The sequence below is a fragment of the Caloenas nicobarica genome, chromosome Z (assembly GCF_036013445.1).
Source record: "Caloenas nicobarica isolate bCalNic1 chromosome Z, bCalNic1.hap1, whole genome shotgun sequence".
NCBI lineage: Eukaryota > Metazoa > Chordata > Aves > Columbiformes > Columbidae > Caloenas > Caloenas nicobarica.
In genome coordinates, this window is record NC_088284.1 from 101753885 (window position 1) to 101777553 (window position 23669).

A 23669-nucleotide genomic window follows, 5' to 3' on the forward strand; every position below is an offset into this window, starting at 1 on the left:
CATATATGAAGTATAAAGTTAGCTAGGGCATTAGTAACTCTTATTATGCCAGCCCAACAGTAAGGTGGAAAATAGACACAAAACCCAAGTACCTACTAGTAAAAGCTACAGAATTAGACACTGATCTGTACATCTCATTGCTATACTACGCCCTAGCACCAGTGAAGCAAAGGTTGCCCTTACTACCATTTTGTTCAACAGAGAACTGAAATAGGAATGATATTTTCAATACCAAAAAGTTATACTTCAGTCAATAGGGACTTGCAAGATAAAAGTGGTACAGGGCGTTTCTACAATGTCAATGAACTAACACAAACATTACCACAGAAAGCAGCCACAGGCTTATCATATTTGAACATACTCTGCATAAGAACAGGCAATGTATCTTAATTTCAGGAGGAGAGAAATAAATGGCAGCATGTTGGACTTTTTGCCCGAGAAGGACTTGGAATAACATGCACTGTATTAGGTTGAGTATTATTGGCAAAAACGATGCCTGATGATAGCTGCTTTGATGTCTGAGTAAAAACCATCAGGTACAAATGACAACCCAAGATATCTGAGGGACTATCTGAACATCGCCTCCTAGTAGGTGGTTAAAATTCAATATTGTGTTAACAACAATTATTCATTACTATTGTGTTGTTTAGCTGGGGAAGGAAGTCTAAGAGCTCTGCTAACAACGAAGTGGAGCCAGGTAGCGTGTTATGCTACAGATCTCATTACCCTATCTTAATCTGTTATGACTCCATATACCAGATGATGCAGGCTTTGGCTGATTGTTTGGCTCCAAGTGATTTGAGCAATACCAAAACCCAACCCACAGCCTTTCCAAACATTTATTAACATCCAAACTGGCTTCAGCTGGAATGAGAATCAGCTTATAATTTTCCAGTGAAACATATTCCACTTTGCTGCTCCAATTTAGAAGAGAAGCAGGGGAGATGATGAGGAGAAATGAAGAATTTTTGAGCAGAAAACAATTGCTTCTAGTCATTCAAATGCTAGATTAGATAATACAACTTGTGGGCTTACAGTATAAGCAGCCTAAGTGTACAATTTTGATGTGAAATCCTTGCAAAATCTGTTATTATACTTTATTTGTCAACTATCCAGTATCATGTTGATGATAATACTAATAACATTATTTCACAAGATGAGTGGAAGAAGAGCTTTAAAGATTGACATAATTTGCAGGACTGACAAAAATAAAAAAACAAAATTTGTGTCATGCTCCAGCAAAGCACATGTGTCTTGGAGACCAGCTGCATTTTTCTTAATGTGGAGTTGTCTGGTGAAGGACGTAGCACTGCCAAAGGGCAGAGAGGATGGGAGGTCACTAAAGCAATGCTGCCATTAGGGACAGTCACATGCTGTGAAATATCAGTTGCAGGTTTCTACGTTTTCATTTTGTGACCTAGTTTTCCAGTGAACAAGAATGCTTATCTCAAAGTATGGCACTGCCTTTATAACCAGGGACATTAGGAAAAACTAAAAATTATCCTGATTTCCGTCACTACAAAAGTTCAAGATAATGAAGAAAGCTGGGTGTTGGATGTGCAGCACATGGAGCACTCCCATATCGCCACACTTGGAACATGGCTCTCGCACAGTCAAAACCACTGTCCTTGATGGTACGCTCTAGATGATGCTACTGGAGTCCTAGAAAAGAAGTAGGTTGAACAACCATATTCACTGTCATTGGTCTGAACAGTGTCTGAAGAAAACACCTGTCAGTCAGAGCAGCATGCAGAAGGGCAGCAACTAAGGGCCTGTGTCAAGTATTAACATTTGAATTTCATCTTTGAACGAGATGGGGACTGATCTGGAGTGGTAAGAACACGTGTGATCTCCTGACAGGGATGAACAGAGCTTGGTACCTGAATGGAAGAAACAGAAGGTGCAAAGAAAGTCTATGAGCACAAGGGAGGGCTGAGCCTGTACTTTTTGGAAATGAAGATGGGAAAACCTAGAGGAAACCACTTAGCTGTGTAATACAGTCAACTTGAACAGGTTAGAGATTGTCGGGGAGAGAATATGCTTCCTTTAACTGGCTATGCCAGCCTGCTTCACACACCACTCAACGTTCAGCCTCACCTGCTTTCTAGTATCTGGGTTTATCAGCAGAGGAAGCAAGAAACTGGAACTAAGAGATCAGCTCTGGTCTTTTCTCCAGGCAAAGCCACCTCTACTGTCTTCCTGCAGTAGTGAAGGTGCATGATGTCCTGAGGGGAGCCAACCCCGGTGAAGGATATCCATTGGTGAAGAGTCCAGAGACAGATGATAACACAGAACCAAAAGAGTGTGTTTTCAGTTTGTTTGGAAGAAACTAGATATATTCTCTTTATGGAGGAATGTAGTAATCTGCCAAAGAATACAGAGTTACATTAACTTAGACGAATATTAGTTCATCTGTAGTCTTACCGCTTGCACACCCAAGCCTACCTGGACTGAAAACAGGGCCTCATCGGAGACATGAAGATTGGAAACAGATGCTTTTGTTTGAGTCTAAGCCTGCACATGGGATCTTCAAAAAACCTTCTCAAAAACATAAAAGGTGTCTTTCAGTCTTGAATATCCCGCCCCATATCTGCAGTATGATGTTTACTCATCCTTTGTCATTATTAATCCTGTTGTTAGTAGATACCCACAAAGCCCACAGGCAAAGTGTCTCCCTCCATGCCAGTCTGCAGCAACAGCAGATTGCCATCCTCTATCATATAATTCACCAGCTCTTGTGGCAGATGTCTGTGTGGTGGATCTAAAGGTTCCAGCCCAGCAAGTGACTCAGATTTGAGCATGCTGGGGCTTCCCTTTAGCTGTATGTTTTGCTTTGAATCAATGAAAAATTTCACCTGGAATAGAATTAGAAGTATGTAAAGGCTGCAACATCAAGCAGTCCAAAGTCAGGAATAGAAAAGTTGCCTATGCAGAAAAAATTTAATACTTTGGTATATGTGTGCGTGACAAAGGAGATGATAATTAATGAGCACACCCCAGGTGGGTGTTTTTTTATTTTGTTTTCGGTCAAGCCTCCAGCTCACTCACTATTCACACACATGGTGAATAGTGTCTAACATAGGAACCATTTGCATGTAGGACTCCAGCTTCAATGACAACAGGAGGTGGAAAACAGGCAGAATAGAAGAAAGATGGATGCAAGAAGACAAAGTACAGTGTTGCAACGGGTGCCTGGGAGCACTACATACCATCTCTGCATTTTCATTTGAGTGAGGCAAATCACTTGAAACATTCTTCCCAACCAGACAGTCACTGCCTATTCCTTGTCTTCTAGGTCCTAAGAACTCCAAATGAAAGAAATACTCCGTCCCAATCTTTCTTGGAGAAGAAAGGGGTAGAAACGAGACAGTAACTTACCAAGCTTTGGTGAATGACATGAAACAAGTCTTATGCCAAGTACCTTAAATTATCTATCTCAAATGAGTAGATACTACTGATCATAACTGTCTCTGCCTCTGTTTCCTATCCATACAAGGATAACGTATTTGTGTCTCACGGGGTCCCCACCAAAATAATTAACGCTTCTGAAATGCTCCCAGGGTATAGCAATGAGCAAAACAAAAAAGCCCACGAGGAGATTCTATCCTCAATTCTATCCTCAGAGCAGGATCTGAATAGCACACAGTAAATACAGGACAGGGCTGCACAATGAACAGTGAAGCTAAAACAAAACACTGAATAGCTGCTTATTATGTGGAAGTTTTCCATTTGGAGAACTCAGAGAGGCAGGGGTCTAGCTGAGAGAATAACACGAGGCCCTATGATTAAAGGCCATATCACAATGCGCATACTCAAGGGGACAGAGATGACACTGAACTCACTACCTAAGTTCACTCATTAAATTTGTTTTGAAGAGTATATTTGCTTGTTGAGAAAAGTGCTGGATGGCCACAGGAAACCTGACCAACAATCAAACAGTTGTACTGCTCTCTCTGTTTCTGAGGCTTCATGTTATCCCAGAGATAAGGACTGCCTGGTCTCCATAGACCATCCGTATTCTGAGCTTGCCAGTGCCAAGCACTCAATCCCCAGTCCAAAACATTTAAACACCTGCTTAACCACAGGCACACAAAGAACACTGCTGAATTCAATCAGATTGTTCATGTTATAAATCTAGCTGTGCATATATGCTTTATTAGATTCCTTACCTAGGCATAGACATTCGTTCTCCAAACAGCTCTCTGTGCCCTCGCAGAACTCCCTGACCCCACAGCTCAGCTGCTGGAATGGCCCATATGAACATCCTTTGATGTACTTCAGACAAAAGTCAGCTTAGTTGGTTTGGAAAACGCATTTATGTTCTGAGCTAATTCTGCTAATCTGCTCCAGCACAGACAGGGGAACCATCTACACATATCATCTGGTGGAGAGTTAGGAAGGCAGTATGTGTGGCATACGGGCAGGGAAAGGTACTTAAGACCAGAAATACCTCCAGCCAAGACCACACAATCTAGAAGGACAAGTCTGTCACTTTAGTCTCACCTGCAAGACTGACACTACTTGAAATGGCAGAGAATATCCTCTCGCCTCACATAGGCCAATACAATGATAGAGATTAACCATCAGGAGTGATTATTTCAAAATCAGTGACATGGAAATCAAACGCTTCCTATTGTTTTCTGATTTCTTGACCCATCCACTCCTTCCTTAAGATGGTATGGTCATTATGGAATTTGATACACTTTAAAAGTAAAATAAGCACACTTTGTAAACCTCAGAAGAACAGAGAGCCACAGGTGCTTGGGTTTATTTTTATACAGTAAATACAGTAAACACTTAGCCTTGGACCGCTCAGTGCTGGAATCGCTGTAGCTATGGCATTGTGTGTGCGCCTCATACCCACTTCACTTATTTCTGTGTCAGTCATCCTCCTCCCTCCAGAATGAACTTTTTTCAAAGGAAACAGCTTATCTTCCACACTGCAGCAGCAGAAGAAAAATCATCCTATACAGCAATATTTAAAATGTGGTTTTATGCTCTTATGGCAGCTAATTTTCCTTAAATGATTTAAGGGAATGAATACATCTAAAAGGCCTGCACTGAGCCATTTGTACTGGCAACATGAAGCTGAACTTCCTCTGCTTTAAACAATCCAATCTCTCGAGGGCAGCTCTTCATGGTAGATCTTGTCTAGAATGGGAGGGATGAAGGTTATTTTTTATTACATTATTTTTCAGGGAACTTTACTTCGCATTTTATTTAATTTCATTTCATGTTCCCCAGTGTGGGGACACTGCAGGTGAGGAGAGGGTGGCAGGACAGATGTGTTGAAATGCATAATCGCTGATCCGTCACAGTTTAACAACAGCCCTCCTGCAACTGGTTCACCTACACATGCAGCCAACCACCTATCATGTGTTACTCATCCTAAAGTTACGCTCTATACCTGGACAGTAGTTAAAGTCTTTAGCAGCCTGAAGTGACTCAAAGTAGGTTTTTATTCTGGCTCTTTGTCAGGAGGGGAGAGATGGCTTTTTTAAATCTCAACACTTAGCAAAACCAGTCACTGCTAAGGCAGGACAGCACATGTACAGTCCCATGCCCTCTCTCTGAGGCAGCTGGAATGTTTTCCCGTTTTGCACCAGCACTTTGGATATGGTCTGTTCATACAAGTATTACTAGGATCAGAGGCACTAAGAATCTGGTATTGCCTGAAAAAAACCAATAATCCCTTATACTGCATTGTATTGCTGAGAGTCTCCAAAACTGTCAGAATTGCTAGTACTGACTAGGGGATGATAAAACCAGATAAGTTTTTTGGTGAGCAGCTCATTCTGAGAAATAAAACTAAAGAGCCACTACCACCAATGCTGGTAGTTTAATTAAAAAAAAATCCTAAATAGTACTAAAAAAATAATAATAACTCTGAAAATGAAATGTTACTCTATTTTTGAAATGGTCCTTTTTCTTTCCCCCAGAAGGAAATGAACTGTTACTGGTTAATCGCAGGCTGATCACTGGGGAGGAGTGGGAGACAGAGAGATGGAAGAAAAATAGATCTCAATTTCAGACCAACTCTGACCAAACATTTCTTTTGATTTTTCATTTTAGCCACCACCGTAAGCAAATTCATTCTTCACACATAGGGCAGCTCGAAACTACCAGAGTTTTCAAATCTTCCCAGGAACAGGACGAAGCTGAAAATAAAATATTTTCTCTCTCTCTTTTTTTTTTTTTCTCCCCAATAATAGCTTTATTTTACTGACAGTGACTTTTAATAGTGCCAGGATTTGTTGCTTTACTAGCTAGAAGCATTTCCCTACACCCAACCTTCTTGTAAAGTTTAAGAACCTCTTCATTCTTGGAAAAAAACCTTTCTTCTCAGACAAAGCAGCCTGCATGCTTTCTCCGTCATCTATAAAGAAAATTACCTTGCTCTTTGGGGTAGGAAACAGAGGAAAGATCAGGCTGGCTGTAAAGCTCCTGTCTTTACTTTCCATCATCATCACTCTAATACAACAAGGCTTAGGAGTCTTGGTCACAGGCATAATGGTAGGTGCTTCACAAACAGAATAGAAAGAAAAATTCTGTGCCAAACAATTAGAAGTCTAAGAAAATATTTCCTATGCAATTGGATTCCTCTCCATATGTAAGGTTACTCTTTATTAATCTATCTACCTCGTACCTAAACCCCCTTCTGTACAGGTAATACTACTAGCTGGAAGACAAAACGTCAAATTTAGATGTACTCGGAAAAGCAGTACTTAAATTAAAGGAGCTCTTATCCTATAGGTGATGTAGCCGGGAGTAAGAAACCTCTTTCTTTATTAGCAAGGGAAACCAGATCCTTTGTCAGACTAGCGGAAAAAAAACCAAACACCAAAAAACTCCACCACCCACATTAGCAAAACTTCAGGGAATTAAAGATCCAAATGCCATCTCCACAATGGGAAGCAAAAATAAAGGACAAATACCAGGAATTCCATACAGGGAAAAAAAAAATGTCATCTATAAAATCTTATTTTTTTGGCAGTGATTTTTTCCAAGCCATCTCCACCTTCATTCAGCAGTTTTTCTTAGGTGCCATGTTCAATAATCCCTCTGTGCTGTGATGTCAAACATTCAGTATATGTCTGCCTCCCTCCCACTCCTTCATATTCTCTGCAATCCATCTCTTCTGATTAGGTAAGATTTCACCTTCAAGAACACCTCTGCTTCTCTGAGTGAGCATGAGTGTGTGCGTGTGTATTTATATAATATTTGCAAATATTATCCCCCTCCTGCTTTGCACGCTACATGGCAACCCCTGCTGAAGCTCTGGATTAAATATCAATGCCATTCAGTAATTCAATTTGGGGGGCCTGCTGTTTTGAATCCAGCTCAGGACATCACGAGAGCAGCTCAATTGAATTTTGGCCCTGCTTTCAGAATTATTCCATATTTAATCTGAGCTGAACTTCATTTCACTTGCTCTCTCCACTCTGATGCCTCCTGTGACAAAGGACACGAATGTTCCCTGATCTAATGCAGTGGGGGTGGTGTGTGCTTACTTCTCTTTTATTTTGGTTTGCCACTGGATTAAACTATGTCAGAGTTACTGGCATCTTGCACAACCCTTCAGCAGGAGAGTCGGTACCTCAGCAAGCGGCTGTTCTGTCATCACCTCTCCCCACTCACCGGATTGTTGTACATCTCGATGATGAGCTGTTTCACTCCGTGCAGTGTGGGATGAGCCCAAGGAGATGGATTTGCCCAGTGCCGGTTTAAATCAAACCCCATCAGGGAGCATCTGCACACACAAAAAAACAACACACACAAATGACATATATGGGCTACAGCCTCTTCTAGCTTCAGCTGCAAAATTGCACTATATTCTGCAGCTTATGTATTTAAACAAGTTATTCTCGTGGAAAAAACAAAAACAAAAACAAAAGCAAATGCTCCTCCAAGGACGAGGAAAGCCTGCAGCAAAGGCCTCTTTTAGAAATAAGGTGAACAGCAGAGTATTGACTGAAACATCTTTGATCATTCAGCCTTCTTCCTCTCTACAACACATACGCTGACTCTGTCCTTTGCCTTTTGCCAGCTTGCCACGCTGGCACTGGAAGAGTCTGCTTGGCCTCCAAGGTTCCCTTCTCCTCAATGCTCTAGTTGGGGGTCTACGGCTATGAGGGTGATTCATAAACTGCATCACCAGGCCTTTACTTTGCCCTCACTCAGGCCTTGACTCAGCAAAGCCATTAAGAACATTGAAATCAATGGCCATTAAGTATATGCTTAAAGGATTTAAAGCATGAATGTAACTTTCACTCACACAGGGCTCAGTGTCTTACTCTCCCGCAATTGCCCATGCAAAAGTCAGCCAACGAAGACACGAAGTTAAAATGCTTATTGGCCGTCAAACCTTATGGGTATTGAAGCATGTTTACCACCTTGGCTTCTCCTTCCTGCCCTGACTCATATCCCCCTCAGTGTATTGTCCTAATTATGCTGCCCCCAGCCCCACAGAGTAATATCCCATTCTTTGTGAGGTCCCATTGAAACTCAATGGGCTGCTGGCAGAGTGAACACAGAAGAAATTAAAGAGCTGGGAGTCGCACAAATAGGAGGGAGATATCATGTCGCTTGACTGGCACAGAGATCACCTAGACAATCTGTGGCCACTGATGAAAGCAAGGAGAGAAGTCCCTTCTGTCACCTCAAGGTGAGCTTGAGACCAGTGGACCTTGGGTAGATCTTGCTCAGGAATTCTACAAAAGACCACACAAATAATAAAAGCCCAGGCAGAGATGCAACTTCTTCTATATTTAAAACAAACAAACAAACAAATCAACCTCACTGCTAAGCCTTAAAGCTTCTTGAGAAAAGAAGAGCTTTCATTGATCCCTGGTCTATTATGAGAATGTCTGTTCAGCCTTAATCTTTTAAACGCACCTATGCAAACAATAGAGATTTATTCCAGTAGTGCTACCCTTTGACAAAAATTCTAAGAATCTGATGACCAAAACCCATAAGTTTAATGGGCAAAAAGAAAATGCCTCACTTCTCTAACAACTAAAACAAATTATTGCATACATCAAAGCCAAATAAAAGCTAAGACAGAAACGTGAAATGCTAATAAAAGGGAGGGGATGAAACCAGAGGATTAAATTCATTTCCAAAAATGATAAATGAATATTTTCCTATAAAACAAAAAATACAAAGTTAACAGGACATTTATCTGTAAAAATTCTTATGGCAAGCTAAGGAGGCAGGAGCTGCCATGCTCCTTGGCCTTGGAAAACCCAACCATCAAGTTGTCTGGGGGTTCAAATGCCCACTGCCAGCTCTGCAACTCCATCACTGCTGACTTGGTGTATGGATGAACAAGATGGTGGAGAAAGCCACCTCGTCTTGGTGGTCACTTGTCTGCTTGTCTAGAGAACAGATGGATTTCATCTCTGGACACTCCAACAGCTGCAATCCACAGACAACTCTGAAAGTTGTCTCCATCCCACTACAAATCAGAACATGTTATATAAGATTTCTCCCTCTCTTTTATTTTTTTTTTTTTTTTGGTCTTCAGGTAAACTCTCTCCACTGAGTTCTACTAAATTCTATCTTGTTTTGAACTCTCAGTCATTAATATAAAATCAGAAGCACTTCCAGAGACAATGGTGGAATTACACCAGGATAAAACTAGTATAAGAGCAGAATCACAGGGATGAGGCTTTTCATTTAACAGAAGCAGAAACTGTGGCGATCATCATGAGTCTTACTGTATTTTGGCACAGTTCCCAACAAAACAACATGCTGACTCTACAGGATATATTTCTAAAGAGATCAGAACCTGAAATCATATCCCCTTCTCTGGTTAATGTGTCTCATTTGCATTTTATTTTAAGAATATTTAAAACTAATAACACTACAGAAAACAAGTATGTTTTGATTCCAGTGTGTTGATCTCCAAAGCACATTGAAGTGGCCAATCTGCAGAGCACCAAAAGTAAATTTTAAATTCAAACATGGATTGTCAATATTAAATTTGGGGTTTGGAGCTTTTAAAATAACTTTATATTAGTCATCCCTATAGGGAACAAAAGTTTCTATTAGATACTAAGGCATTGCAATTTGCAATATTTGAATGAGTCATGAATATCTGGTTAGTGATGAATCTCATAGTTCATTCCAAGCAACAAGAACAGTTGAAAATAGTTGTCTTTACTTGAGAAGACTTTATAAATAGAAGGAAACAATGCTTGACAAACAAGTTATTCATTTGGGAAGCTCCTCTGAGCTCTGTTTAATAGGAACCCAAATTAATTTCCAAATATTATTTAGCTGGTCTTTGATGTAGTGTATCACATCTTTATCAATGTAACAACAATTAATTAAATTTCTGATATAGGCATTACTATTTCTTTCCACTCTAGGAACAGTGTATTTTTTTTTCCCTTTTTAAAGTCTTTTTTTCTTTCCTTTTTGCCTGAAGACAAATTTGTATCTACCACATTCTCTCTTTATTCATCTGTTGCAAACTTCTGGTCTCTCTAAGGAAACATCAAGTTGTGTTCCTTGCTACTTCAGATTTGATTATTGACTCTGTTACATGTAGAACTGTCTCCCAAAGCTCACGTATATCAGGACATGACCAAAACATACGGTAAAGAGTCTCCCACATGCCTATTACAGATCCCGCATTCATTATATTATCTTGCTCCCAGATGATGTGATCTCCCTTGTGGCTAATACCTCCAATGCAAGAACGTGAACAGGATAACTTAAAAAGCAGTGCAAGATGCAATTTTTAATTCCCTCTACCAATCTTAAACCAGCTCATTTCTAGTACACACTGCTTGCTGCTTCCATTGCTTAACTGTTTACCTGCTGCTTCAAGCACTGGCTTGGCAAAATAGAAATATAAGTATATTCTGGAAACAGCAGCTCTACAATGAGAAACAACCTTTTTCCAATATAATTTAGGATCTTTCAATATTTGAGACCAGCCCTCTTACTTGTTCTGACAGTGTTGTCATTGGCTTCAGAACGGTTCCTCATGTGCCTGTAAGTGTTCCCCAGATTTAGAAAGGGCCTCCAAATCTGTCCTATACAGATTAGGTTTAGTTTGTGCAGTAAATAAAATAAATGTGTTCTGTACGAACTTAAAAAGGGAAAAAGCCCTAAATTACGTCAAAGGACTGTTTAAGGATGATCTATGGAAGGACGTGATGGAGGAGAGCAAAAGAGGAGCTATTGCAGACTCCAAGAGATGCAACAGATGACAAAAACATCTTCAAAATTAGTGAGGATTGGAGCAGGTGAACATTTCCAGAGTAAGGGCACTGGAAAATACCCTATTCCATGAGGTTTAATGGCCGCACCCATGAATGCTCTTACAAATGTGGCAGGTAATATTGACATGGAGCCAGATAAGAATAATGTGCTGCCATGGACTCCCATAGGTTAGTAAAAAGTATGAGAAGTAGGTGAGCTTTCTATAACAAGCAAAGTAGCAAACAGCTACTATTACCTGGTTGTAGTCTTCATTCATACTTTGAAAACCTGGATTGTGTGTCACATAGTCATTGCCGCCACAGAAAAATGACATGTATGTAATTTAAAATGCTGTTAACAGTAGTTTGAATTTTGGATTATGCTCATTCAAGTTCACTAGATGTACAGACCATATAGTATTCTTCTGCTTTGCGATTGAATGTACATTTAAATCAGGTTCTGTGACCATACTTGTTGAATTAGAATTTGCATTTCACAAACGTTCTCCATCCTTTTCCTAAAATTTCTGTTTTCTGTAAGTAGATAAATTGATTACAGTGTTTATAAATTTATATAAACACAGTGCAAATTCAGTCAAAGCAAATGAGTTTCAATATTGAAATGGAAACGGAAACATTTTGCAGTATTCATCCCTTCCTACTTGGGAGGCAGCCAGATCTCAAGAGGTTACCAGCTCAAGTCAGGAAAACCAAAGATGTTCAGACCAGCACTCTGCTTGCCGGGTAGTCATCTGGACAGAACCTCCTGGCCTCTGGGGGCTTAACTCATCACCAGTTTATAAGGATTTCTTATGCAGCTGTTTTTGTCCCTTTCTAGAACTGAGGGAGGTTTAGTACCAAAACCTACGCTGGGTTTATTTTTAGGGCTGCTTCCTATTCTTTCAGGTTGTGCCTCTTCTTTCTGGAATCTCCAAGTTATAGAAACCTCCAAGAATTCTGCCTTCCTTTCACTTCTGTTCTCCTTCCCCTGTTCATTTTCCCTACTACACGAGTCTAAGTCTCTCACTAACAGACCTATTTCCACAAGGTGAGATGCAGAGAATAATGGAGGAAAGGAGTTAAAGAAATCCTTTTTCATGGCATATGATTTATTACAAAGAGAAGTCTACACTCTTCTCTTCAGCTTTGTAAGGTTGTATTGGTTCATTGGATCAGTACCAGGTGAATCTCCAGATAATGCCACACACAAAGCCAGGGAGTTCAAATCCACAAATGGCAGGACCAACAGGGTTAGAATTTGAAATTGAAAAGGTAGTGGGGGAAGGGGTGCACTCGGTTTGGTGGTTTTTTTCCTGAGGCTTATTGCAATAAGAGTGGAGACAGAGGGTAATTGGTCTCTATTGTTGCACTTCTTGGAAGCAAGAGCTATAGCAAGAAACTGCTGTGAGGCTGCAGCCTGCGATATCATGCAGGAAAAGTAGGTGTGCAGTATGAGAGAGTGAATACAAGAGGAATGCACAGAACACTTGCTTCTTTTAATAAATATATCATTTTAAACCTGATATATTCACGACATTTTACAAACCAACTCTACACCTGCCGTCAAAGTCAGAGTCTTCATTAGTGTGCATTTCACCGTTGAGGTGCTTGGGCTTTGCAATTTATGCATTTGCCTATTATTCATCAAAGAGGATTCATTCAAGCCCACATGTTCCAAGGCAATTAGATAGCAAGACATCCTAACACTCCAGCTACAGAGAAACCCCCATCCCAACTCTCTCTTCCCCTCTCCAGCTTTCTGCATTTTTAATTTAGAGCTCTGGAAACCTTCACAAAGGCTGTTTAACATAACCACCGCAGTGTGCTCCAGGCAGAACACAAGTGGCCATACAGAGCAGAACAGCATTAGCTCCCAGAGACCACATGGTGGAGTAGATGTTTACAGAATGAGCACTGCATGGTGTACTGACATAATTTTAAATAGTACATGACGGTTAAAGATGTGTTTCTCCATTTTCTGTGTAAACAATGTTAAATAAGAATAAACACAAAGGGATATTTTCTCCTTCTGATGAATACATGCATTTCTCAGAGCTGGTAATAGGCGTTACAGACACACACCAAGGAGAACACGCATCCCCACCCAACACAGGCAGGTTCCCTTCTCTGATCTTCAGGATATATCTCAATTCCAGTATTTAACTCTCCCTATACACCTCTGGTCCTCAGTAATGCCAGAAGCATTTCTGGGTATGAAGCAGAATGCTGGAAATAAAAACCCACCCCGCCGTTAAGAGAATCACACCCTGTGAGTGTGCCTGGGATGTAAGATGGCAAGATCCTATCGCTAGTGTAGCTCAGCCTCCCACACATGTTTTTCTGCATGGTGCCCACCCCAATTTTCAGTTTTTCGAGGGACAGGTTGTCCAGTGCATCCCCTGGGAGGCAAGTAACTGTTTAGCAAAGTTATCCCATAGAAAGCACATGTCTGGCCCCATGTGTGTGTCTCCCTGAATGAACACCCTGCAGCAGCAGGTCTCATCTGTCCTGGCCCGGAAAGGTGTTCTTGGGACTCCCACTCCCATCCACATGCTGACTCACACCAGCACATCAATCTCATGCACCCAGATGCTTTAACCAAGTTACTGAGAACACCTACGGTTCTTCCATTTTAAAGCCTGATTCATTGTTTGGCCTTTTCAAAACCAAAGATATCATTGACTTAATGAGAGGAACACAGTAGACAGTGGGTTTTTTCCAGCATTTGGATCCCCAAAAATTTCCACTGCAGCCACTGATCCTTCAGAAATCTCATGTACGTAATATTACATGAGCATTCTTTCCTGAGGTAGTCCAAAAGCCACCTGCAATTCAGGGATCACAAGCTGTAAACAACTGAGAAAGAGAATTTTAACTTCACATGTGCTCAGTTTACTGGGTTTCTGAGTGCCATCAACAGGTCAAGACCCTCCTCCTCAGTCTGCCTGACGCTTCCACACAATGCCCTAATCCTGTCTTCTTACAGACCTTGCCACCTTTCCCTTCAGACAGGCAGACCTCCTTTAAACTATTTGCATTTCTTTATCATTCCACATCCCTGGCTTTAGTCCCCTTTGGCAGGTTGGGTAGAGATAAGGTAAATTCATTGCAGTGGTTCACAGAAAACAGCTAATATACACGTAAGCATTTCTGGAGACATGGCTCATCTTGAATTATAATTTTGTTCTCACTTCTGCCCCTCCTCAGACTACGCAACTAATCCATTATGCCACACACCTCACAATTATTAGTGAATACTCCAGCTGCTACAGAATGACATTCCCCCACATTTCAACATACATTTCACATATTGGCAGATGAAGCTGGCAGTCTTGCTTTACCTATTCACCTTCAGGCAAGAGGAAAGGACTGTTGCGTTGGCCGTAGACCAGCATTGTATGAACCAGAGATGGTTCAGCTCTTACTGTCAGACCTATTACACACAGAAAGCTGCAGTCAAAGGAGCCAACCTTAATGTCAAAAAGTTCAGCTCCTAAAAGTTTGGCTATACCACAGCCACACAGATACATAAAACCTTCATTCAGCCCTGTGTCTGTCATTATTATGACAGCCTTTAACTACAGGAGCACAGGGTGTTTTTTGACAGGGCTCTTGCTTTATTCTGTGCACAGGATCAACACCGTTCACTAATGAGTGGATTATTCAATATTTTGGCTTTTTCTTATTGTTCAATAGGTAGCCCTAGGCTCCTGCTTACCGCATGCTTCTCAAAGCCTTCTCTGAAGACAGAGCTATTCAGTTCTTCATGGCTTTTCTACAGTGCTTAGCACTGCAGGACACAACTGCTTTAGAAACAGTGATGGACTAATTTTCCCAACAGCACTGGTACAAGAGGGGACCACATTGTCCCCAATTCACAAAAGAGCAATTAGGACAAACAGTGAATTACGCAAGAGACACCCGCTAATTTAGGTCACCCTACCCAAGAGGCGAAGGACCACGTTTTTGTTTAAGAGAACTTCAATTTATATGGTGTGTTAAATGTTTGGCATCTAATTTATTCTTTGAGCTGAAGCTGACTGTTCTCTAGGCTTTTCCGAATCTGATCCCAAAAGGGCAATATGAGTGGATAGGACATTAGAAACATCCAAGTTTCTGGAATTAGGACAGTTGGAGATTACTATAAAATGGTAAGACATTCCTGGATCGTGAATGGGTTGTGGGTGTTTTTCAACTATGCCTTAATTCAGCCATTTTGCTTGTCTTTGGATCCAAACACTGATGCATTCAACTGTGTCTGAGAACCTGCTCTAACACCTGGTGGGCAGGCTTAGCACTGTACCTGATCTTGCCCGTACTCTTCTGAACAGGATTAAATGATAACTCCACTACATTACAGGCTCCCAGACTATTTGCATCCAGAACATCACTAATGCAAAGGCAGCAATGCTGCCCACACATTCGCAATAGGTCATGCCAAAAATCAGCCAGAAGTCATCCATCTCCATCACCACAAAGGCCTTTTCCCCTTTGATATCCTGAAGCGAGTGTTTGACTTGATACCAAAACTGTCAAGGTGTGTGCTATTCTGATGAGCTTGTAAAGAGAAAAGCAACGCGGGACTGGGGAACTGCTGGCTGAATACTAACTAGCAAGGCTTAACTACCCAGCACTAGAGAGCACGATTGCTGGCTGCCTTTTATGACTGTTTGCTAACAGGCTCTAACACACTCCTCCATAAACAGCCAGAATATTGACTGTATTCCTGCATAGTCTGTAACAGGTTCAGCTTGCAAATGACTGTTTGCATATGTAAGTATCCATCTGTTTTGGGTTGGTGGGAAAGAAGGCCCCTTTTATTGTCTCTGCACAGCATTACTAAACCCATACACATTGCCTGCAAGCAGCCTACCCATGCTTCGTTAGTTAGCATGCATAATTTTCATCAAAAGTTAGAGTCAAGGATATGTCCATTAGCCAGGCACTCCAACACAAAGTCCCTTTACCACTACTAAGTGAAAAATTTACAATTGTATGGAAAGGCCTGAACAAAACCCCAGGTCTCACAATATTACAGGAGAGGGGGAGATGACCCAGTGGTTCATTTAGGGTGACAACATGAGACTGTTAAGAGTTCTTATGCAACCTAGGGGAAAACCACAATGTCTCAGTTCTTCTCTTGTAAAAATAATTACATCACCAACCTTCCATGGTGTTTTGAGAGGAAATATTATACATGAAGAATTATGAAGTATTTCGGTGCTACAGTGATGGGGATATTTTAGGCTCTACAGATGAAGTTTAAGCTAATTTATGGAATTGCAGAAAGTTTTTCTGACAGACCCTGAATTTTGTTGAGGTTCACTTCCAAAAAGATTGCACTACTTGACACCTCAGTACTTCTGAAATGCCTGTAAGAGAAATAAGATATCCCAGTCTATTTTACGAGATAAATTCTCTGAGGATTTGGGTGGCGAAGAGGGATTATATGGAGTTGTTTTGTTGTATCAGTGAACACTTCCTCTTATTTCTTCTACCCCCAACTCCCTGTAACTAAACATTTTTTCCTCTCAAACGTGTCCCTATTCTCACTTTAATTTTGAAGGTCATCTGGCCCACAGAGTCTGTTACATATTGCTGTCTAATTAAAGAGAGAGGATTAACCTTATTCTATTAGATTGTTTTAGTACCTGCCAGCTGACTACTCTGCTTTAGCAAAGGGACAATGATGTGGTCAAGTCTGCTTAAAAACAAAAATAAAAAGAAACAAACGAAAAAACCATATACCAAAAAACCCGGACTGTTTCATCTTTGGAAAGTCCAGCAGAAACCCTGAGCATGATGCAAATGTTCTTCCTGTAATCACTGCTACGCTAAAATAACAAACATTTCATAACAGAAATAATACCGGTGTCTTGTTTGTCACATAACATTTCCGAAGATGGCAGGCAAGCTATAAAGCCCTGATCTGTCTCTGATTGCAATCAACGAAAAGCCCAGATGCTTTCAAAGGGAGTTAAATCAGGCTCAGATCTTTTCCAATCACTTGTTAATTTAAGGGGCAGACTTTTACCATCTGAGCTTCACTGCTGGTATTGCCTCAGTCCAGACAACACAGAGAAGGAGAAACTATTTGACAGTGTGGTGGTCTCTGTTCCATTACCAATTTCTAACCTCAAATCACTTAGGCTTTATCTTTTCCAACAATCCCATCACCTAAGCATGCTATACACCCCAGAAGGCAAGCTACACGGCAAAGTTATATTTCTCATAATACTCCATGACATGTCCTCTTACTAACTCAAAGCAATGTACAAGGGCATTTGGTGCCATCACATGAGATATAGGTCAGTTGTCCGATACAGATGCTTGTCTGATGCAGAAGAACAGGAAAGTAAAGCACTCAAACTGTAACTTCTATCAATCACTGCAATGCATCAGCAGAATGTGATTTGATACCAAGCCAAGCTGAAACTACACGTTTTGATTCCAGAACACTGAAACAGCTCATTGCAATGAATAATGGCACAATGAAAGATTAGTTTGAGAATCCTGATGAGAATGTTAAATCTGAAAAATTTAAACCTCAGGGATTCAAAGCACTTGTTTTTTCCTGTTATTATCCCTCAAAACCAGGCATATTGGGGGACAAATGGTCAGAAAAGCAATTTTTGTCTACTAGTTAATTGAAGATTTTATTATTGTACCCCTTTCAGTGACGTAGAGAAGAACGTTGACAATTACTGAAGACGTAGTAGTTGAAGAAAAGAGGCAGGGATTAAATATCATGTCAAACTAAGTCTTCAGGTAACCATTATACGAGCAGACCAAGAAGGATTTCAGGTAGAAGCTGCTCTCAGCATCCTTCTTATCCCACCCTATACACTGAGCTTGCTTAATCAAAAACTCAGCTGTGTTGCCTAAATATTCATGAATGAAAATTTCTTGTCAGTCCAGTTACTTGAATTAAACTTGCCAGGTAGAACTTATCTTACTTTCTTACATAATCCTTTGAGACATCATCCAATGTGAAATTATGACATACCACTGGGCTTGGCTTTATACAGCTGTTCTCGTACTTAGATACTTCATTTTCAAACTTAATTGTAGAAGGCTGAGAATCTCAAAGACAAGAGTCCACTCTTCAGTCTAACTGTATCTCTCTGGCATTATGGTCTATATTATTTTACTAGTGAACCCTCCTTTGAATTAGGCAGAAATTACTGATGAATATTAAAGCAGTAAGATACACAGGTACATTAAAATCATGTAAGCAAATTGAAACAAACTGTATGTTGATTCACTGGCAACCTGGCCCATGGTCACTCAAAAAGTGAATAGGTAGGGCACAAGCCCAGTATTACTTTAGCCAAGTTTTATAGGGAAGATTATGTTAACTCCAGTAGCACCAGCGAGAAATTCTTAGGCCTGACTTGGTCAACACCACAGGCGCAAGAGTCAGCCTATGTCATCCTCTGTTGAGATGGTGAATGTTATATCTCTTCTCTTAGGCACATTAGATATGAAATGAAAGATGCCATGGCAGTGGAAGGAAAAACAGTGCAAGATCACCTCGTGGTTAAAAAGTACAAATGTTCATGTGCTTGTGCATGCTGAAGCACTCAACACCTTTTGCTTTTCCAAGCTGGCTGTCATCAGGGTTCTATTTCCTCACCATATCCGTGCTAGAGCAAGAGAAGTGCTATTATACTTTTCAACCCACATTCTTAAGAAAAAAAACTTGAATAACCATATTAAGTATGCACAAAAGCATGTTTTTTCCTGTCTGTCCTTCCCTACCGCATATAACTTTTAAATCTGCTGACCAATTTTTACTCAGTTTCACAGCAAAGGACGTAATGGTAAAGAGGTTTACATGTACTTATAAAATGTTTGCGTGCATGTGTGTGTAAGAGAAAAAGGTTAGGCTCAGGGAGGAAGATGCACTTAAAGCTCTTTTTCTTTACAAATTCAGCCAGGTCTGAGCTCTGCTTTTCGTCTGGCTCCCTGCGCACCTCTAAATGGATGAGAGATGAAGCGCAGTGACATGGCAGTGCCATGAGCAGCAGTCCCAACAGACAACCAGCCATGTACAGATGTCAGAGAAACTGAAGTTTGAGAGGAGTTTTTGGTAAGTTTTTGACTTTTTGCTTGGAGGATACTCCAGCAGAAATGCCTGGTGTTGGAAATCACTTCCTCCTGTCCTGGCACTCAGGCTTCACACAGGAGAATGCTGCACTCATTTAAACCAAGGCTGTTACTTTAAGAGGATTAAGCCCTACCATGTCCAGCCAAAACCAGAAAGAAATTTTGAGGTCACAGCACATAACATCCTAAATCCTATCCTATAGCACTGGAAAGACCACTTGTCTTGTCTCCTTTGCGTTACGGCTGATTAGGTCATCTTGTTTGTGCCTGTGCTACAATTCAGTAACTTTTGGGTCAACTAGTGAACTTCAATCAAGTTTGACAATAATTTCAAAAATTTTCAGTTCCTGTGATGTCTATGAATATAGGCAGCTAGGCAGAAGAGTGGGCTCCTATGAACATCTCCACTGAAAGGATTATATAGTGAAGTCAGTCTTTATTGGGTAACAGAGAATCCATGTGGGGAAAAAAGCCTCCTACATTATGACTTTTTATCCATGGACACTTTCAAAACTTGACTGTAAAAAGCCCTTAGTAACCCACGTAACACTGAAGTTAGCTCTGCTTTGGGAAGGGACTTGGACTGAAGACCTCCAGAGGTCTGTATTAATCTCTTTACCCTATAATTCTATGATAGTCTCATATACAGGGACAGTTTCAATCGACGCTCATACATCAGTAGACACTAGACAACCCAGCTATAGGACAGCAGACTTTACAGGCTCATGGAAAAACTTATTTTTCTTTATGCATATTTGCAGCCTCACACAGTTCAGCACCCTTGAGATAAAATCCTATAGCAAAAATGTACAATGAATGAGAACATATATGAGTGGGAAGTGGAGAATAAACAGATTTCAATTTCAAGCTTTCATGGCTTAGCATAAACAAACATGAAACAATTCATCCTCAGAATATAGAGGTGGGAGGGGGATTTTGACAGTGTCCTCTAGACACACAGGGAGACTGGGAACAAGGGAGCCTGGAGCAAAGAGAACATTTCAAAAACTGTTTAAAGCCTTAGGAAAGTTAGAAGCAAAGATGAAGCTTGCCTGATTCATTCATTGGGGCTGTAACAACAGTTCTCTTCATGCACTGATACCCCCCAGATTCTCAAAAATAAGCCAGCACTGTCAAATGTTGCTTTCTCCTTAACAAACATGACCTTCTAAAATCTCAGTTACAATTCAGAATGGGTGAACATATTTTGGAAAAAAGAACTATCTGATAACTTTCTAGAGAAAGTCACAGAAATAGCTTCTGAAGATCTCACACTGAGCTAAGCCTCTTAACGAGCCTGCAAAGTCTATTTGAATTTTATATTTTCCCCCTCCTTTTTTCATAAATTCATCCTCAGCCCATATGCAAACTGGCATGGGACTAAAATTCAAAATACTCATCTGAGATGGGGTCCTATTTCTACATCTTTTAGTTGACAGACAGTCCAGTGAACTTGTAATGATTATTAAGTGGTTAGCTTCCATTACAGATCCTTGTACACATTCATTTCAGCTGTAAATGGACAAATTAATAAAGTTCATCTTCTCAGCCAATCTGCCCACTAAGCTTGCTGTTTCCCACAGTAGTAAAAGCAATGATTAACTGTGTAGATTCTTGCTTGCTGCTTGAGCACCCGCAGTGCCTCCCCTGGTGAGTCTGTTTTGAAGCGTTACTGACAAATATTAGTAACACTAGTTCAGATTTCACCCCTAAGCCTCTACACCCACTGCTTCTGATATGATGAAGCAAAGTGCCAGCCTTTGTTTTCCCAACCCATCCCACAATGTCATCTTCCTGATGGATTTGAGAAACCAGTCCCTTCAGCTATAGTCTGCCTTGAGAAGTACTTCAATATTTGGCACACAAGACAGAAAACCATTCAACAGTCCTGATACCTGGTTTGTTCAAGCTAAGACTAGGATCTGAGTGGTGTGGTTTCCACTGTGGACTGATTGATTTTGGTAGTTTGTGCTCCCACCTTTGAGTATTTCAGAAGCAGAATCTCATTCTTGCCTTCTGATTAAAAAGAAAAAAAAAAAAAAAAAATTTTAAAAAGGCAACAGCAACTTGTTTGTAAGGCTCATAAAATGGGATTACTGAAAGCATGTAAAAAAAAGAGCAATTCACTGCCTTCAAAATCAAACGATTCCTCTACATTGGCTTGATCTGAATACCTGTGAAGAACATTATGGTATCCCCATTTGAAACTCACAGGGCAGAATTAATAAAATAAAACAAACCTTGACAGTAGTGAAATGGGTCTCTCTGGCCATGCATGTCCTTGAAAAATATGGTAAACAAATTCGAGGCTTACAAAATTAAGTGGTTCACCTGTCGTGGAAACACATAGAACAGTTTCATGGCCAGGAAATGAAGAGTTGAAAATGACTTTCTCCACTTTAACATAAAATGTATTGAAGCCCAGAAGATAAGAACAGAAACAAAGAACAAACCAAAACAAAACAGCCCAGAAGAGCTCTGAAAATCCAATCTCTCCCATCAGCCTCTGGAAAATGGATAACTTATGTGTGGTATGATCGAATTTCTTTGTTTCAGCACCCTAGTGGTAGCATCTTCTCTGAAACTCTGTTTTATGAATTGAGTTTGGAGAGGGACCTGAGAGAGCAGTAGTTATAACAATCTAATCAGGATGTGACAAACACATGCATCAAAACATTGCATTGTCAAGATTCAGAAGCCACTTAATTCCAGAAAGGTTTTAAAGTTGAGAAAGCGGTTTTGGCAACAGGATTAGAAATGTTGAGAAGCAAGATCAAAATCCAGGTGGAAGAAGATAACACAGGTTTTTTTTTTCAAAACATCCTTTCAAAAATTGGGCCATGTTCCTACATAGTTTCTGACTATCTTCTTATACAAACATACGTTTTGCTCAAGTGAAGGAGAGAGGTACCTTCTCCCATATATTCTATCTATTTTCTGAACATATAATAATGAAAGATACATGAACTGAGACAAAATTAACACCACAGTAAACCCCATAAAACCCATAGGATATAATATCACACAACATTCTGAGGAAACATTCCAACAAAACAGGTTAAATACAAAAATAACATGCTAATGTCATTGCCACACAGGAAAAAAGCAAGATTCATGAGATTGCTTTGTAACGGCTCCTGAAGAAAAGCAGTGCACAGAAATAGTCCATGATTATCCATAACATGAGACCAAATCAGAAAGCATGTGCATTTAAGAGAGATGACATCAAATGCTTCCTTCAAAAGAAAAAGAACATTACAATCACTTTGTATTTCCCTGGTCTCAGCTTGCATTTCCTATCTAAATACTGAAGATAGCTTCACAGGAGAAGTGCAGATTAGCAAAATATTCAAGGTGATTGAATAGATTAGTTTTATTGTTTAGCACAATGCAAGGTGATAGAAAAATCCACAGAAAAGAAAGATCTGATATCTGGACAGCCCCTTGAAATCATGCCGCTCACACATTGAATTTTGACTTTTTTGTAACATCATCAAGTGTCACAGTAGATGCCTGAAAACAATTCCAGCTAAAGAGTGAGATTTAAAGCTGGGGATCTTGAGCAACAGGTGGAACAAAAATTCCTAAGTAAACTGCTATCTTGTTTGTCACACAAATAGAAAATCCATATGCTAGTGCCAAAGGCAAAAATAACATGTTCTAAGAAACTACATATAATAAAAAATCTGATGAAACATTTTTCTGTAGAAGCAGGGAGAGGAAGAGGAGAAAAAAAAAGATTGAGATGCATCTAGAGAAGTCCAAATTATCTTCAGAGGAATTCATCCTGCACTAAATCCCAGTCATATAGAAAGCATAAACACGTGGCATCCTCATCATTCTGCCTACTGTAATCAAGCCCAGCAGCTTGCTCTCTCTGTTTTCCCCACTCTCACAGAGATCTATGCTTTACTTACAGGTTCACTCATGTGTGGTGTTCCCTTTAGGTCACAAGAATGCAATACCTTATCAAACAGATAGACTGTTTCACGCTGTGACGTGGTTATTTGGTTTATTTCTAGGTAACCAACATTAATAGAGTGAAGCTCAGGTAAAAATATGAACAATTCCACATAACCTGTGATTAGGGATGGAGATTTTGCATTCAGACATTACAATTCCACATAGTTTTCTTGGTTGCCAGAACCAAAGACTTGGCACTTCAAGAGCTAAATCAAATCCCCTAAAACTCAAACATCTATGGTTTCCTTTTCACTGAGGTTCTTGGAGCATTTCACAAACATTAATGAAATGTCCTCTAATGCTTCAGTGAGCCAGATGCATAGTATTAGTCTCACTTTGCAACTAAGACGACCAAGAAACAGAGGGGGATTGAGTGAATCATCC

At 40.3% G+C, this 23669-nt stretch overlaps 1 protein-coding gene across 1 annotated transcript in view; it reads right to left on the reverse strand.

Moving 5' to 3' along the window:
* AGBL4 (AGBL carboxypeptidase 4) overlaps positions 1 to 23669 on the reverse strand; it is a 922470-nt gene that overhangs the window by 147153 nt on the left and 751648 nt on the right. Inside the window, exon 9 of the mRNA XM_065655883.1 lies at positions 7639 to 7750. Within this exon, the coding sequence (XP_065511955.1) occupies positions 7639 to 7750 (112 nt within the window). The remainder of the gene's footprint in view (positions 1 to 7638; positions 7751 to 23669) is intronic.